Here is a 17,198-nt window from a genome sequence, read left to right as displayed (position 1 = left end):
TTTTTGTTTTGTTTCCTTTACTGATTGCTCAATACAAAGATTGAATAACATTGGGGATTGGCTACAACCCTTTCTCACTCCCTTCCCAACCACTGCTTCCCTTTCATGCCCCTCGACTCTTATAACTGCCATCTGCTTTCTGTACAAATTGTAAATAGCCTTGCGCTCCCTGTATTTTACCCCTGCCACCTTCAGAATTTGAAAGAGAATATTCCAGTCAATATTGTCAAAACTTTCTGTAAGTCTACAAATGCAATAAACGTAGGTTTGCGTTTCTTTACTCTATCTTCTAAGATAAGCCCCATGTGTGCCAACATTTCTACGGAATCCAATCTGATCTTCCCCGAGGTTCGCTTCTACCAATTTTTCCATTCGTCTGTAACGAATACGTTTTAGTATTTTGCAGCCGTGACTTATTAAACTGGTAGTTAAGTAATGTTCACATCTGTCAACACCTGCTTTCTTTGGGATTGGAATTATTATATTCTTCTTGAAGTATGAGGGTATTTCGCCTGTCTCATACATCTTGCTCACCAGATGGTAGAGTTTTGTCAGGGATGGCTCTCCCAAGGCTGTCAGTACTTCTAATGGAATGTTGTCTACTCCAGGGTCCTTTTTTCGATTTAGGTCTTTCAGTGCTCTATCAAACTCTTCACGCAGTATCTCCCATTTTATCTTCATCTACATCCTCTTCCATTTCCATAATTTTGTCCTCCAGTACACGCCATCTTTAATGAGGCTGGCGATTACATAACTGCCTGTACATCAGTCTTGTTATTGTGTATTGTATTATAATGTAAGATACTGTACACTGTACTAAAAAAAATCATGACACTATAAAAACAGCACAAACTTATGCACCGACCCAGTTCGTCTTTATCGACTCGTGCTCGGGTTGTGTTCAGTTCTACAGAAGTATGGGTTCACCGCATAGTCCACACACTTTCGACTATTTAGAAGGGCACACGCTGCCCCTGCTGATTGTGAACGTCTCTGTTTTCAACAACAGTATTTCTACAGTTGCAAACAGTGCATGTAAAGGCAATGCATAACGTGAAAAATACTACTAACAATGACGATGAGCTTTCTCTTTACGCAGCGTCTCACCGTAAGCTATCAACAACTGGGTACAAGTTGACCACGTAAGAAATTGGCGTGCTGAACGATTTTCGTTAGTCACAGAATAGCAAGTGGCCAGAGAATCGTCGAGGGATCTTATTAGAGGCTACAAGTGACGAGTAATGTTGCCTGTATCTGCGCTTAAAGAAGAGGAAAGATTGACTCAGCCCACTGGATCGCAAGCCGTATTACTAATACAAGAGTTAAAATGTGAGTCGATTTTTCATTCCTTGTGATACTGAATTCGACCGTTTCTAAACGACTCCTGCGTAAAACTTGTCTATGCGAACGGACTTCGAAAACATTACATTGAAGGGCGTCTGCTTTTACACGAACACTTATTCTTACGAACGCATATTAGCGTGAGCTACGATAGTCCCTTGTCAGCTTCGAAATTCTATAGTCATCTATCTGCTGGAGCAGCACATCTCTTGGTGGGAACTGGTAGCTATGAACTATCGGATCAGCTTTTACTGGGGCCGGACATACAGAAATCCTTTCTTGCTTCTGTCAGGATAGGACGTGTCAATTTTCCTTGTCGTATCGATGCTTTGTCTTACGATACTGATACGGGCTCATTGAATCAACTTCATTCTGTATAGATTGTTTCTAGCTTTGCACATTGTGAAGGTCAAGTGAGTAAACTTTCGTGTCATAGAACATTAGACTTCTCTCTGCGACACATTTTGTAATCGCATATGGTGTGAGAAATGCTGGGTCTTTGTTACCGCTTTCAGCGTGTTTAGAATATGGGCGGATCGATTTCCACTTTTATATTGTCATCCAAATTTTCAGGTGAATTATGCCGACAGCCTTCAACTCCATACAGTAGTAATATCTCTAGAGTACGCATTAAGATGAGCAGAATTTATTTTGTGTTGGCAATATACATTGGCAGAGTGGTCACGTGATCTAGGGATGACGTGGGTTTGTTTGTAATGCGTCCTATGCATTTAGAAAGTCATTATATCGGTAGAATAGACAGATTCCCTTTGTAGACGCTGAAAAGTTACTTTTTTGAATAATTAATAGACTATGCCCCAATCTTTTAATTAAGGCTAAAATACATTTACTGTGTAAATAAATCTGTAAAGTAAAGAGAAGAGGTCACGATTTAATGTAAGGAATGTATTTTTTTGCCGTTCCGATTAAGAATGTTCCAGAGAAATGTTTATGTATCGCAACTGGAGAGCAAGTAGAAGGGAGTCGCCGTAATTTCTTTTCCTTGTATATAAAAGCAGGAGCTGTGAGCTCTCTCTCTCTCTCTCTCTCTCTCTCTCTCTCTCTCTCTCTCTAGTTTGTTAGGGTTATACAGGGTGGAGCAGAGGAAACGCATGTTTTTTGAACCGCTAGTACGCGGCGACGAGAGGGGGTATTGACTTTGAATGAATCTTGGCAGACTGCCCATACAGTGCAGTTTCAGTTGCTATGGAGCGTTGGAGCGTAGAGCATTGGTTTTCGTTGTTGAGCATTACTTAAGACGCAGTGATTCCGTAGTCACAGTGCAACGTCTTTTCCGTCAAAATTTTATAGTTGGACGTTGAGGTGCAGTGCCTGATCGAAATACTGTACTCCGATGGGTTGCAGCGTTTACAAGCACTGGATCTGTGATGAAAAAGAAACCACCTGGTCTTGCCTGTTCAGTTCGTACTCCGTAAGATGTAGACCGAGTGAGAACGGCACTTCTGGCTAGTCCAAAACGATCGGCTGGACGGCAGGCTGTAGCGCTGGGTATGCTACGTCTTTCGCTTCACCGCATCTTACATGATGATCTTCATTTCGACCCGTAAAAGAAAATGATCGTCCAGCAGCTTAATGAAGGGGATTTTGTGCAGCGCAGAGAGTTTTGTCGCGTAATGGACGAAATTTTTACGGTAGATGCAGGTGCTACAATCTTCATGAGTGATGAAGCACATTTTGACGTAGACGGTTACATCAGTGTTCAAAATTGTCGGTATGGGGAGCTGAGACACCCACAGGTATTACACTAAAGACCTCTCAACAGTTTGAAAGTAACAGTGTGGTGCTGCATTTCAAATATGGGGATTGTTGGACGCCGGCCGCTGTGGCCGAGCTGTTCTAGGCGCTTCAGTCCAGAACCGTGCGACTGCTACGGTCGCAGGCTCGAATCCTGCCTCGGTCATGGGTGTGTGTGATGTCCTTAGGTTAGTTAGGTTTAAGTAGTTCTACATCTAGGGGACTGATGACCTCAGATGTTAAGTCCCATGGTGCTTAGAGCCATTTGAACAATTTTTTTGATTGTTGGACCCTATATTTTTGAAGAGAAAGGAACTGCAGTTACTGTGACATCAGTGTGCTACGTTAAATTGTTAAACAACTTTCTTCGTCCACAACTTGAAAGGCGTCAAGTGAACATGAGAGAAAAATGGTTTCAGTAGGACGGTGCCACAGCCCGCACGGCGAGAGCATCCATGGAAGTGGTTTGACAAATGTTCCCACGACATGTTATTTCGAGATATGGTGATGTATACTGGCCCCCACGCTCACCCGATCTGTCGATATGCGTTTACTTTTTGTGGGGATATTTAAAATCAAAAGTCTACATGAACGAGTCTCGCACAATCGATGACCTGAAGAATTCCATTCGTCAGGAAATTGTAGCCATGCCGAGTCAAATGTTGGAGAGAGCCATGTATAACTTTCGGGAGAGGATACAAATTTGTATCCAGCAAGAAGGACGTCTTTTCCAAGACATTGTACGTATGTTTCAAAACTGCATTAAGAAATGTATCACTTTCTATTATTTTCATCAAACCGTGTCCCAATCATTCAGTAGTGAAATCCTGCGTTTCCTCTGCTCCACCCTGTATAAAAGCAGGCGCTGTGAGCTCTCTCTCGTTTGTTTTCGATGGCTGTTTCACAAAATGTAATAGTCGCTCTCGTATCTATAACTTTTGATTAAATAGTTACGCTAATTTAATTGCAATTGCCGTGTTTAAATTAACAATCTACTTTCCTTTTTCATTAATTCCCCATATCAAAATAATATGCTGCATTTTAGAACTTTTTCATGCTGCAGCGAAGGAGAGTTTCCGGCGAATTATTTGGTGGCCACAGCCGAACGCTACTAGTTTTCAGTCGGCTATTATTTTACCAAACTTTTACTTCAGCGTCCATGAGACCTTTTTACCGGTCTTTTCTATCAGTATCAGGGCAATGTAATTACACAAACTGCGCAATTGTGAGATCGATCACTGGTCTGTAAACAATGCCGTTGGTCAACGTTCTCGTCGGTCTGGTGGGAATCTGATGCTGGTTGGCGGAATATATAATTTCATTATCCACAAGTAAAATTTTTCTGTGCACCATTTTACCATTTCAGTGCTTTGCCACCAGAAACAGTGATAAATATAACATTACATAATTTTTTTAAATACCAGTAATATTAAAATGCTGTTACTTCGACATAGGCATTTTGTAGAAACACATTGTATCTGATACCTGGAATAACGTGGGCTGTTAGATTTTATGAGTAAAATCAATGGGCGTCGCTTAATGGTACCATGAAGTCCGCTTGTATATACACTGTCCGTCTCGCCGTGTTACTTCGATTCGGTGAGCCCAGTGCAAATCTACGAAAATGAAGTTATGACTTACCGTCCGTGATACAAAAAGTAACCGTTTAGTATCTAAATCTAGAAACTAACACCGACAAAGTTTGTTAATAGCCAAGGCAAACTTCATAACGTATTCTGTAGATTACTTTTGTTTGGTAAGGTGCCGAGAAGTAAAATATAATTTCAAAATATCGACGTTCCTTTGAGAGGGAAGATACAGACACACAAACACAAGAAATTATAGTTGTAAAGGAATACAGAGACTCTGTTTACCGTACCAGTTATGTTTTCCCCCCTTATGTACTAATAACGACATAACCAATGTATTGAAGCTGATCTGTTCACTTAAAATGTAACGAAATGGAAATTGTTTCTTTCGACTTATGTTCTCATTTGTATACACTGTGGGCGTCAGTTATCTTCTGTTATTACAAAACCTACATAATTTTTCGCTTCTGTAAGAACACCGAATGGAAAAAAATATCCGTCATAGAACAGTTGTATTTGCTACATAAACAAAGCATAATAAGAAAACGGAGATAACAAAGCAGCAGAAGAAAGTAATCCACTACTATAATACGAGTGACGAGGAGAAAATATGTTAATTTACGATGCTAGCAGACGATATTACCAAAACTTCCTTCCCAAGAAACCCTGACGTTCCGCGACGTAACGTGACCTGCAGTCCGTCGTCGACACGATTTGTTGTTAGTAGATGCATGAAGTCTACAGTGAATATTATAATTTCAGTTTTCTGTTCGTTAACTCAACTTCTAAAAACGGAAACCTTATAGGATACTTTACGTCAGTCTCTGTCTGTCTGTCCGACTTTTAAAACCCATTTTCTCAGGAATGATTAGATGTATCAAGTTGAAATTTATGTCACGTAATAGGCTCTACAGTCTCTTGTCAGCAGAGAAAACTGAAGCTTTTAAGTCAGTGCCATCAAAGGATGCGGCCGTTTCATGTCTTGTAGCGTAATGTTCGCAAACTCACTCATCAAAATATACAGGCTTCTTGCAGTTTACTTCTAATCATGAAATTTGGGAAGGAGCACGGTTTCACAGTAAAAGGAAAGGAAAACTCGCGAAATCATTAATTTGTAATTATATCACAAGAAAATAGTTGTCCTTAGTTGTCAGGCTGTCTGTCCGTCAAGATACATTTTTCTCCATAATGGGTAAACGTCTAATTTTAAATTTATATCATATACTAAGATGTGTGGTTCCTTGGCGGTATAATAAAAGTTTGCATTTAAATCAACGCAATAAAAAGGTACGGCCATTAACGTCAATAATATTTTGAAGCAAACTCAATCATCAAAATCTACAGGTTACCTGAAGTTGGTCTATAATCATGAAATTTGAGAAAAAGCAAAAATTCAGAGAACAATCACAAGAAAAGAAATCCAGAAATTATGAATTTTCCATTTTATCAGACGAAAAAAGTATTTTTGTCGTTTGTTATCTGACTGTCTGTCCGCCCTTCCATTTTTCTCAGCGATGGACATGTTTAAATGTGTATCATGTAATAAGGTCTACAAAATCCATTTGAAATTTGGCAAGAAGGAATGTTTTATGGTACAAGGGAAGGAAAAATCGGAAAATCGTTACTTTGTAGTTATATAATACGAAAGAATATTTCATTTTTTATCACACTCTCTGTTCGTCTGTTAAAACCCATTTTTCTTAGGAACGGATTTACGTATCAAGCTGAAATTTACGTGTACAGCCCCTTGTTGCTGTAATAAAAGTTAGCTTGTGATTCCTTGAAACCAAAAGATACAGCTTTTTATTTTATGTATTTTGATACTTGGAAACTCACTCATCAGAACCTGTAGGGTATTTCCCGTTGGTCTAGAATCCTAAAATTTGGCAGGAAGAAATGCATAAGTGAGGGAAAAATTTGAAATTATTAATTTGTTGTTATATCACATGAAAAGAAACTTTTTTTTCCATTTGTTATCGGACTGTCTTATACACAGTCTCTTAAGACCACTTGCTGTCAGGATTGAATAGAGGTATCCAGTTGAAATCTATGTCATGTACTGGTGTATACGGCTCTTTGGTGGTGTAAAGGATTGAAGGTGCTAAGTCAGTGCTGTCAGAAGATACGCCCTGTGGGTCACACAAGTAGACTATGTGATCAAATGTATAAGGACTTACCCCAAATACATACGTTTTTCCTATTATGTGCATTGTGCTACCGCCTACTGGCAGATACTCCATATCAGCGACCTCAGTAGTCAATAGATATCGTGAGAGAGCAGAATGAGGCGCGCCGCGGAACTCATGGACTTCGAAAGTGGTCAACTGATTGGGAGTCACATGTGTCATACGTCTGTACGCGAGATTTCCACACTCCTAAACATCCCTAGGTCCACTGTTTCCGATGTGAAAGTGAAGTGGAGACGTGAAAGGATAAGTGCAGCAGAGAAGCGTACAGATCGACCTCATTTGTTGACTGACAGAGACCGTTGACAGTTGAAGAGGGTTGTAATGTGTAAATAGGTAGACGTCTATCAAGACCATCACAAAGGAATTTGAAACTGCATCAGGATCCACTGCAAGTACTATGACAGTTACGCAGGAGGTGAGAAAACTTGGACTTCATGATCGAGCGGCTGCTCATAAGACACACATAACGCCTGTAAATGCCAAACGACGCCTCGCTCGGTTAAGGAGCTTAACCATTGGACTACTGAACTGTGGAAAAACGTTGTGTGGAGTGACGAATCACGGTACACAATGTAGCGATCCCCTGTCGGAGTGTGGGTATGGAGAATGTCCGGTGTGTAATGCCAACAGTAAAATTCGGAGGCGGTGGTGTTGTGGTATGGTCGTGTTCTTCATGGAGGGGGGTTGAGCCCCTTGTTATTTTTTGTGGCACTATCAAAGCACAGCCATTACATTGATGTTTGAAGCACCTTTTTCGCTTCCCACTGTTGAAGAGCATTTCGGGAATGGTGATTGCATCTTTCAACTCAATCGACCACGTGTTCATAATGCACGACCTGTGGCGGAATGGTAACACGACAATACAGGAATGTTAATGGACTGGCCTGCACAGATTCGTGACCTGAATCCTATAGACCACCTTTGGGTTGTTTTGGATCGCCGACTTTCTGTCATGCCTCGCCGACCGACATCGATACCTCTCCTCAGTGCAGCACTCTGTGAAGAATGGGCTGCCATTCCCCAAGAAACCTTCCAGCAGCTGATGGAACGTATGCCTGCGAGAGTGGAAGCTGTCATCAAGGGTAAGGGTGGGCCAACACCATACTGAATTCCAGCATTACCGATAGAGGGCGCCAAAAAAGTAGTTTTCAGCCAGGTGTCCGGATACTTTTGATGACATAGTGTATTTAAAATGTATAGGAAACCTTCTGTTGTTGCAGAACCATGAAATCTGGCAAGAAGCAAGGTTTCACAGTTCAAACTATATCGCACCAAAAATATATTTCTTTTGCTTCTTTGTTTTCCGATTTCAAACTCGAAATTAAAATATTCTTGAAAGTCTTGGAATCCCTGGGACCGATATCTAGTCAGTACCAATGTCGATAACAGGCAGAACTCGTCGAGTTTCTAGATTTTCAGAATGGATGTACTGGCTATATACATAACTAAGTTTGTACGGAACCGTCAGTGCGTGAATTTTTTTTTCCGATTTGCTCTTTGTGAAGGTCCTTTAATAATCGTAGATGCATTTACTAACATGTAAGTCAGATTTGATATAAAGGTGCACGGCATAAAACCAGGGTCCTTGTCTGTCGTGAGTTGACAGGTTTAAATTAATTAAATGATGGCGGGCTTTCAATATAATTAATTTTTAGAATTTAGGAGAAACTGACGATTTTAGAAGACACTCGTGTTTTGCCTCACCTGTAGACAGAGGAAGAGCCTGGTTGCGAACCGCTGGTAGCCGTGTCGAATGCGAGTGCTCGCCTCTGCGTCGCAGTGCGTTCTCTGGGCGACGGCCATCAGCCTCACCATCTGCTGCAAAGTGCCGCGCTGATGGACGAAGCATATTGCCTGCAGCGAACAAAAGTCTGGTCAATGCATCACACTCGATCATTTCTGCTCGAACGTTTCTGGATTGTCACGTCGGACAGAATGTTTCCAATTAAGAGCTACGTTCGCTCTTGAGTTCACTGACATGTTTCATCGGGTTGCTGCCTGTTTGGTCCACAAATAAAACAATGTGCTGCTGATAACAAAAAGGTTTGTTTCCCTAACCTACAGCAGCACAGCACAAACTTTTAGGTAATTAGGTAAATGTAACGATCCAAAAGTCTCATGAAACAACTTCATAAAAAGAGTCCTTAGGAAGGCACAGTGAAAACTATTTCGCACATTTCAAAAATGCAGATTTCGACGGAGTCTCCTCTGAATGTGCTTTGTCAAAAGCTGTTTAATTTCATGCTTACGTTAGTATGTTGCGCTGCCGTTTTCTCGCATTCCCTAAAAGCAGCTGAGCGTCAAACTGGAGAATACGAACGGAGCGTCCAGCTCTGATAATTGCAACTAAACTTTTCGTTTCCTGTCTAATAGAGTTTAACGTGTGAATGAAAATTGGGATTAGTTTCATTTTTCTAGTCGCAAACATATTTGGCGGTCGCAGTCACGTAAAACATTGCCCTTTCTACCCGGCACATTATCTTAAAAAACTGTTAAAAGAAATATCAACGAGAGCCTGCATGTCATTATGGGAAACAGCAATTTCGATGAGTTTGTTGATACTGGAGGGACCAAACAGCGAGATCATCGGTCCCATCGGATTAGGGAGGGAATTCGGCCGTGCCCTTTCAAAGGAACCATTCCGGCATTTGCCTGAGGCGATTTAGGGAAATCACGGAAAACCTGAATTAGGATGGCTGGACGCGGGTTTGAACCATCGTCGTCCCAAATGCGAGGCCAATGTGCTATCCACTGTGCCACCTCGCTCGGTGTCATAACCGTTTTGTACACAGTTTCAGTTTTATGTCAGCCTGAAAGATAAGGCCTGACAAATAGCAAAATCAGGACGTAAATTTAATTACAATAATAATAGTAATCTGAGCACTCAGCGACTTTTGGTTTTCGCAATCAGCCAATAAAAATTCTTATTTTGTTATGGGTTACTCGTTCCATTACAAGACTTCCTCCCTATGTTAAAACTTAAGGATTGATAGCAGGCAAATATACGGAGGAGAGTTTTTACATCTTACACAAAACACACGCAAAGTTTTACATTTCATTAAACTTGTTTAAATTTGCGAACTACGTACCAAGATGAAACTGGCAGCAGAATATTATGTTCGAGTTGAACTTCTTTTCATCTCAGGTTTATTTATGGTAGCATTATCTTTAATATTATGTATGGAAAGCTTACGAAATTGTATTTCGTGATGACGTTTCAATAACGCTGACATGCGGGAAACTTCCTTCTTATTGTAAGTAGGTGAACACATTATGCCAATGAAATCTTAAGAATACAAAATATTTTAATCTGCTCAAAATTGGGGCTAGAGCATTATACAGACCATGCCAAAAACTTTATCTGTAGTGACATACTGACATGTAGCAAGCTCGAGGTCCAGGTTAAGTTGAATGGTGATAATTTGATTTGACGTGTAGAAAGGAACGATTTTCAGTGCCAAATAAAGCGGTATAGAATTGACCTATGGAGTAGCCCAAAGTTTACATTCAAACCTTATTTAAATACACTTTGCGATATTTAAAGCACTTTTCATGATTAAAAATAAGCTTGCAAGGAAAATTCAGAAAACATATATGAGATCATGGAGAAGTCTCCTTATAGCAATATTTGTTTCTGGTTCATTTAAATTATATATATATTTTTTGCTTTCAAATTAACGCATATTGGTACTACAATTTCTGTATGTGTAAGATAAAGTGTACTATACTGGAGATTGACGTTCTTTGCAATGTATGAGAGTAATGTAGGTAAAATACTATGTAAATTGTGTATTACGCTGAATAATTTTCTGATGACCCTTCGTATTTAAAAATATTTGTGTGTATAAATTGTTCATGTTAATCTAAATAAATTGCAACAATATAGGAAACAGATGGTATGTAAAAGCCATTGTACTTTCGGTTAAGACGAAAGTGGCTCTGGGGAGTGGAAAAGGTGGCAAGGGCGAATTGGCCAGCTACCTAGAGCAAGCGCAGAAAGTAAGTCACATAGTCTGTAGGCAGCAGTGATTGAGGCAACACCTTTGTGGAGCAGGAAAAGATTTGCTTGAAAATTCACACAAAATGCCTCGGATGGAGACTGCAAACAGCTTACGGCATAGCTGCGAGTTGTTGGGCTACTGTAAGTAGAAATGAACGACGCCAAGAAGAGAAATTGAGCCCATACAGCAAGAGACTTGAAGGGCGTACTGTGGGTAGTGTAGCTGCTACAATTGTTCGCCACGCTCAAGCCTACAGCAATCAGATAAGATTTTTTTATAGTAAATTTACTTTTGCACAGCGTGAACCATTAATTTAAACTGTGTTTTAATAATCACTCTTGAGCTTGGTTCACCCTGTTATTTCATCTTAATCACACACCTATATAGGGTTCTGACCGAGTGTTTGATGAATCCGAGTATCCTATTTTACAGACTTATGAAGTGCCAAGTTAATATAACGAGGCATCATTTAAATTGTTTCTGTGTTTTCTAGACCAATGCAAAGTGGTATAGTAAAAGTTTGCTTACCTAAAAATCAAACAGAGTGTAGCTACTTTTCTAGAATCTGGTAAATGAATATACAGAGTTCGTTCAAAGAATAATGGCTTTCGAAAGTAAATTCCAGTAAGAAAGAGGTTTTCTTGAAGTGAAATTTTCAGTATAAAAGGTGTGTGATTTAGTATCAAAGTATTTTAGTATTTAAGTTTTATTATAATAAGAAATGCTTTTCTAAAGGTCCCCCTTAGGACTTTACTGAAGTTTTCTACTGGGCTTTTTCTCTTCTATAAGCGTAATGTATAAGCGTGTAGTAGTCAAAAAGAAATATCAGTGTCTGCACCAACATTATTTACATGGAGTAATATTTACCTGAAGAACCAAATTAAACAGTACGAAGAGAGTAGGCAGAAACTCATACTTCTGCTTCTCCAATACTTCACTGTTTCATTGCCTGGATAGGCTGGCGACCATTAGTACATGTTTTAAACCACTAAATGAACTTGGAACTGCATTGTCCTAGCTTCGGTATAATATTATTCATACTGCATGTCTATTTAACCACTGGGTAAAGTCCGCAGCTCGTGGTCGTGCGGTAGCGTTCTCGCTTCCCGCGCCCGGGTTCCCGGGTTCGATTCCCGGCGGGGTCAGGGATTTTCTCTGCCTCGTGATGACTGGGTGTTGTGTGATGTCGTTAGGTTAGTTAGGTTTAAGTAGTTCTAAGTTCTGGGTGAATGATGACCATAGCTGTTAAGTCCCATAGTGCTCAGAGCCAGAGAGCCAGAGCCACCGGGTAAAATCTTAAGAAAAGAAATGAATAGTCTGGTTTACTTACCCGTTAGACACGACGCAAGGTCAAATAGTCTGATTTACTTACCCATTAGACACGACAATGTCAAATCCTCCAAAAAGGGTAACTCTATTGATTAGTTTTTCCTATTAACAGGACTACCCTCACATAGTGTACTTTATTCAGAAACTAAGCTAAATTTTAGTAAGAGGGTTATACGTGATTTTTTTCTATAACAGGACTATTTTTTTTGTTGGGGTATAGTATACATTACAACACAGAGCAAGGTTTTTGGGTTGTTTAGGTAAAAGCATACTAAATTACAATAGTAGAGGTGGGGCTATATGCGGCGCCTGGTGACAGGACCTTTTGGAGCAGTTAAGAGTCCATAAGTAGCTAAGCACAGTAATACATTGTACAGATAGATAGGATTCTTCTGGAAGAACTATAAAGGTATCAGGGACACGATTTTGTTAAAGCAGTTAGGAGAAAGGTACAGCAGTATAAATTATTATATATTCGTGGTCAAAACAATTATTAAAAATGGATAAAGAGAAGTATATGCAGTATAGAGAAGTAAAGCGGGAGGATAAGAGACATGAAACTTCTGAAATCAGTGATCAGGAGCAGCACAGAGTGGAATCGATTTTACTGATGCGAAAGCAGGTAGAAAATATTGATTTGGGGAATAAGACTTCTATGCTGTCAAGCCCATCTCAGATTAAGAAAGACGAGGAGATAGACAAGTTGATAGACAACATTCAACAAAATGAACAACAACCGATTCATTTGTATGCATTACTACACAGTGTGCATACACAGCTGATAGCACAAAACAAGAACACTTCAAATTTGAGAGAACAAATGCACGCTCAAAATGAAAAATTTGAATGTCCGAATAAAATTCGTCAGGAAAAGGCTAATGTTACTGAAAGTCTATCTGAGAACACCGCGCCAGCCGTTGTGGCCGAACGGTTCTAGGCGCTTCAGTCTAGAACCGCGCGGCCGCTACGGTCGCAGGTTCGAATCCTGCCTCGGGCATGGATGTGTGTGCTTTCCTTAGGTTAGTTAGGTTTAAGTAGTTCTAAGTTCTTGGGGACTGATGACCTCAGATGTTAGGTCCCATAGTGCTCAGAGCCATTTGAAGCATTTGAGTACACTGCTAGTATAAACAAAAAACTTAAGAAACCGAGTAAACAAATGGAAAGGAATAACCAAAAGTTAGAAAAAGTTAATAATAAAATAGGGTTTCTAACTGACGAACTGATTAACATGAAGAAAGATGTGAAAGATTTAGGTGAAACTGTTAGTAATATACAGGCAAAAATTGTGGACATTAAAGATAGGTTTGAAACCGAAGTAGAGAAAATACGGGAACAGGTGCAGCCTATGGTAGAGTTAAAGGTTTAGGAAAGATTTTCCCAAGTTAAGAAAGCAATAACGAAAGCGAACGAAGAACAGATTTCACAACCGAGACTAACTGTTCAAGAGCCTGAGAAAAACCTAGAAAGGAAAGTAGAGCATTGCGAAGAGAACTGTTGCAATAACATTTCGAGTATACAAGAAAAAGTTAGTGACCCAGCAGGAAGATTGCGTGTAATTTCCCTTATGTGGTAGACAGAATACCAATTTACAAGGTACTAAAGGTCCAAGAAAAATTTGATGCTTACCAAAAACAGTGGATTACCCGCTATAGATTTTATTAGTAACTGCGAAATGCTATTTCCTGAAAACATCACAGATCAGGAACAACTAAATATTGTAATAAGTGGTTTAGCAGGAGATGCTAAACGATGGAAAATTAACTTAAGCACTGAAGCAATGACCTTCGGTGAATTTAGAAAAGAAGTTCGTGGACGAGTATTGGTCTGAGCAGATACTAAATAGCCTCTGGCGTGACTTTATAGGTGAGAATTTTCGAAGGTAGAGGCCATGATATAGGAGATTGGCTCACTTAAGGAATCTAAGGAGTGATTCCGAAATCATACGGGAACTCTGGAAGAAATTATCCGAAGATTCCAAGAAATCTATAGGCAGTAACCACCGTACTTTTTCTGCATTTTAAGAAAAAGTGATTGATGAAGACCACTGCAGCAAAAAACTTTCTGTCAGTATAAGAATCACCGGAATGAAAGGAACAATCGGAATAACAGCAATCATGAGCAAAATGTTAATCTGTAACAGGTTAATACTGCTAAAAGAGGAAGATATTCCTCTGAAAATCGCGGAAGAGGACACATACCACTAAATAACTCCCACAGAGAGGAATTAAAGTAAACATGAAGGTTGAGGGTCAGACGGATGCGGGAACAAGATACGGAAGGCCCAAACACAAGAACTATTCTCGACATAGACAGAAAAGCTTCGATACATTGCAGTACGTTGTAGATGAGAGGCCGGCCACTAGGCTTGCTGCGACAGATGGTACTGCAGGTGAATCACAATCGGCTCGTAAAGGACGTATTTCGTGCACCAACAAGCCACTACAGCAGACCGCACGGGCATTGTCATAAATAAGACTATATACAAGAGTCAGTTTGTCAGGAGCACTACTGTTCAAAACAAATTGCTGTTTCGAACAGTAGTGTTGCTGACAAGGTGACTCTTGCAAATGCTGTTTTTTATATATATTTTACGATGCTGGTGCTAGTATTGTGTTTAACATCTGACGATGCCACTATGGCTGCAGTACATTAGGGCATATTTTTATAGAACAGATCTGAAGAAAATTTGTGACAATAGACGTAAAGTAAACGAAATTTATTCAGTATACAGTGATGTGTAAAACATAAGGACAAGAGTAATTTTCGGATGATGTGTCACTCCAAGTAATGTACCTCTATGAAATTTGGACCATACATTGAAAGATGTGCTACGGTGCACTGAGGTGGCAGAATTCATGGGATAGCGATATGCTCATATACAGATGGCGGTAGTATCGTGTACACAAAGTACAAAAGGAGAGTACGTTGGCAGAGCAACCATCTGTACAAAGATGAATCATGTGAAAAGGTTTCCGATTTGATTATGGCCGCACGATGGGAATTAACAGACTTTGAACGCATAGTGGTAGTTGGAGCTAGAAGAATGGTACATTCTATTTCGGAAATTGCTAGGGAATGCACTATTCCGAGATCTACAGCTTCAAGACTATGCCAAGAATACCAAATTTCAGCCATCACCCTTCACCACGAACAACACAGCTGCCAACGGCCTTTGCGGCGTTTGCGAAGAGTTCTCAGTGCTAAAAGACAAACAACACTGCATGAAACAACTGCAGATATCAACGTGGGATGTACATATCTGTTAAATCAGTACGGTGAAATCTGGCCTTAATGGGCTATGGCAGCTCACGACTGATGTGAGTGCCTTTGCTAACAGCACGATATACACTCCTGGAAATGGAAAAAAGAACACATTGACACCGGTGTGTCAGACCCACCATACTTGCTCCGGACACTGCGAGAGGGCTGTACAAGCAATGATCACACGCACGGCACAGCGGACACACCAGGAACCGCGGTGTTGGCCGTCGAATGGCGCTAGCTGCGCAGCATTTGTGCACCGCCGCCGTCAGCGTCAGCTAGTTTGCCGTGGCATACGGAGCTCCATCGCAGTCTTTAACACTGGTAGCATGCCGCGACAGCGTGGACGTGAACCGTATGTGCAGATGACGGACTTTGCGCGAGGGCGTATAGTGGGCATGCGGGAGGCCGGGTGGACGTACCGCCGAATTGCTCAACACGTGGGGCGTGAGGTCTCCACAGTACATCGATGTTGTCGCCAGTGGTCGGCGGAAGGTGCACGTGCCCGTCGACCTGGGACCGGACCGCAGCGACGCACGGATGCACGCCAAGACCGTAGGATCCTACGCAGTGCCGTAGGGGACCGCACCGCCACTTCCCAGCAAATTAGGGACACTGTTGCTCCTGGGGTATTGGCGAGGACCATTCGCAACCGTCTCCATGAAGCTGGGCTACGGTCCCGCACACCGTTAGGCCGTCTTCCGCTCACGCCCCAACATCGTGCAGCCCGCCTCCAGTGTTGTCGCGACAGGCGCGAATGGAGGGACGAATGGAGACGTGTCGTCTTCAGTGATGAGAGTCGCTTCTGCCTTGGTGCCAATGATGGTCGTATGCGTGTTTGGCGCCGTGCAGGTGAGCGCCACAATCAGGACTGCATACGACCGAGGCACACAGGGCCAACACCCGGCATCATGGTGTGGGGAGCGATCTCCTACACTGGCCGTACACCACTGGTGATCGTCGAGGGGACACTGAATAGTGCACGGTACATCCAAACCGTCATCGAACCCATCGTTCTACCATTCCTAGACCGGCAAGGGAACTTGCTGTTCCAACAGGACAATGCACGTCCGCATGTATCCCGTGCCACCCAACGTGCTCTAGAAGGTGTAAGTCAACTACCCTGGCCAGCAAGATCTCCGGATCTGTCCCCCATTGAGCATGTTTGGGACTGGATGAAGCGTCGTCTCACGCGGTCTACACGTCCAGCACGAACGCTGGTCCAACTGAGGCGCCAGGTGGAAATGACATGGCAAGCCGTTCCACAGGACTACATCCAGCATCTCTACGATCGTCTCCATGGGAGAATAGCAGCCTGCATTGCTGCGAAAGGTGGATATACACTGTACTAGTGCCGACATTGTGCATGCTCTGTTGCCTGTGTCTATGTGCCTGTGGTTCTGTCAGTGTGATCATGTGATGTATCTGACCCCAGGAATGTGTCAATAAAGTTTCCCCTTCCTGGGACAATGAATTCACGGTGTTCTTATTTCAATTTCCAGGAGTGTATTTTGCAGCGCCTCTCCTGGGGTCATGATCATTATCGGAGGAATCCTAGAAGACTCGAAGACCGTGGCGTGGTCAGATGAGTCCCGGTTCCAGTTGGTCGAACTGATGAGACCCCTGGAAGCCATGAATCCAAGCTGTCAACAAGACACTGTGCAAGCTGATGTGGCTCCATAATGGTGTAGGCTGTGTGTACATGGAATGAATTGGCTCATGGTTATGTTCGG

General features: G+C 41.6%; 1 protein-coding gene across 1 annotated transcript in view; it reads right to left on the bottom strand.

Annotated features, from left to right (window-relative positions):
• Positions 1-17,198, bottom strand: part of LOC126088285 (odorant receptor coreceptor-like) — a 121,014-nt gene that overhangs the window by 94,104 nt on the left and 9,712 nt on the right. Inside the window, exon 2 of the mRNA XM_049906448.1 lies at positions 8,579-8,728. Within this exon, the coding sequence (XP_049762405.1) occupies positions 8,579-8,728 (150 nt within the window). The remainder of the gene's footprint in view (positions 1-8,578; positions 8,729-17,198) is intronic.

The sequence above is a fragment of the Schistocerca cancellata genome, chromosome 1, assembly GCF_023864275.1.
Source record: "Schistocerca cancellata isolate TAMUIC-IGC-003103 chromosome 1, iqSchCanc2.1, whole genome shotgun sequence".
Lineage (NCBI taxonomy): Eukaryota > Metazoa > Arthropoda > Insecta > Orthoptera > Acrididae > Schistocerca > Schistocerca cancellata.
This window is presented reverse-complemented; position numbering and strand designations above follow the sequence as displayed.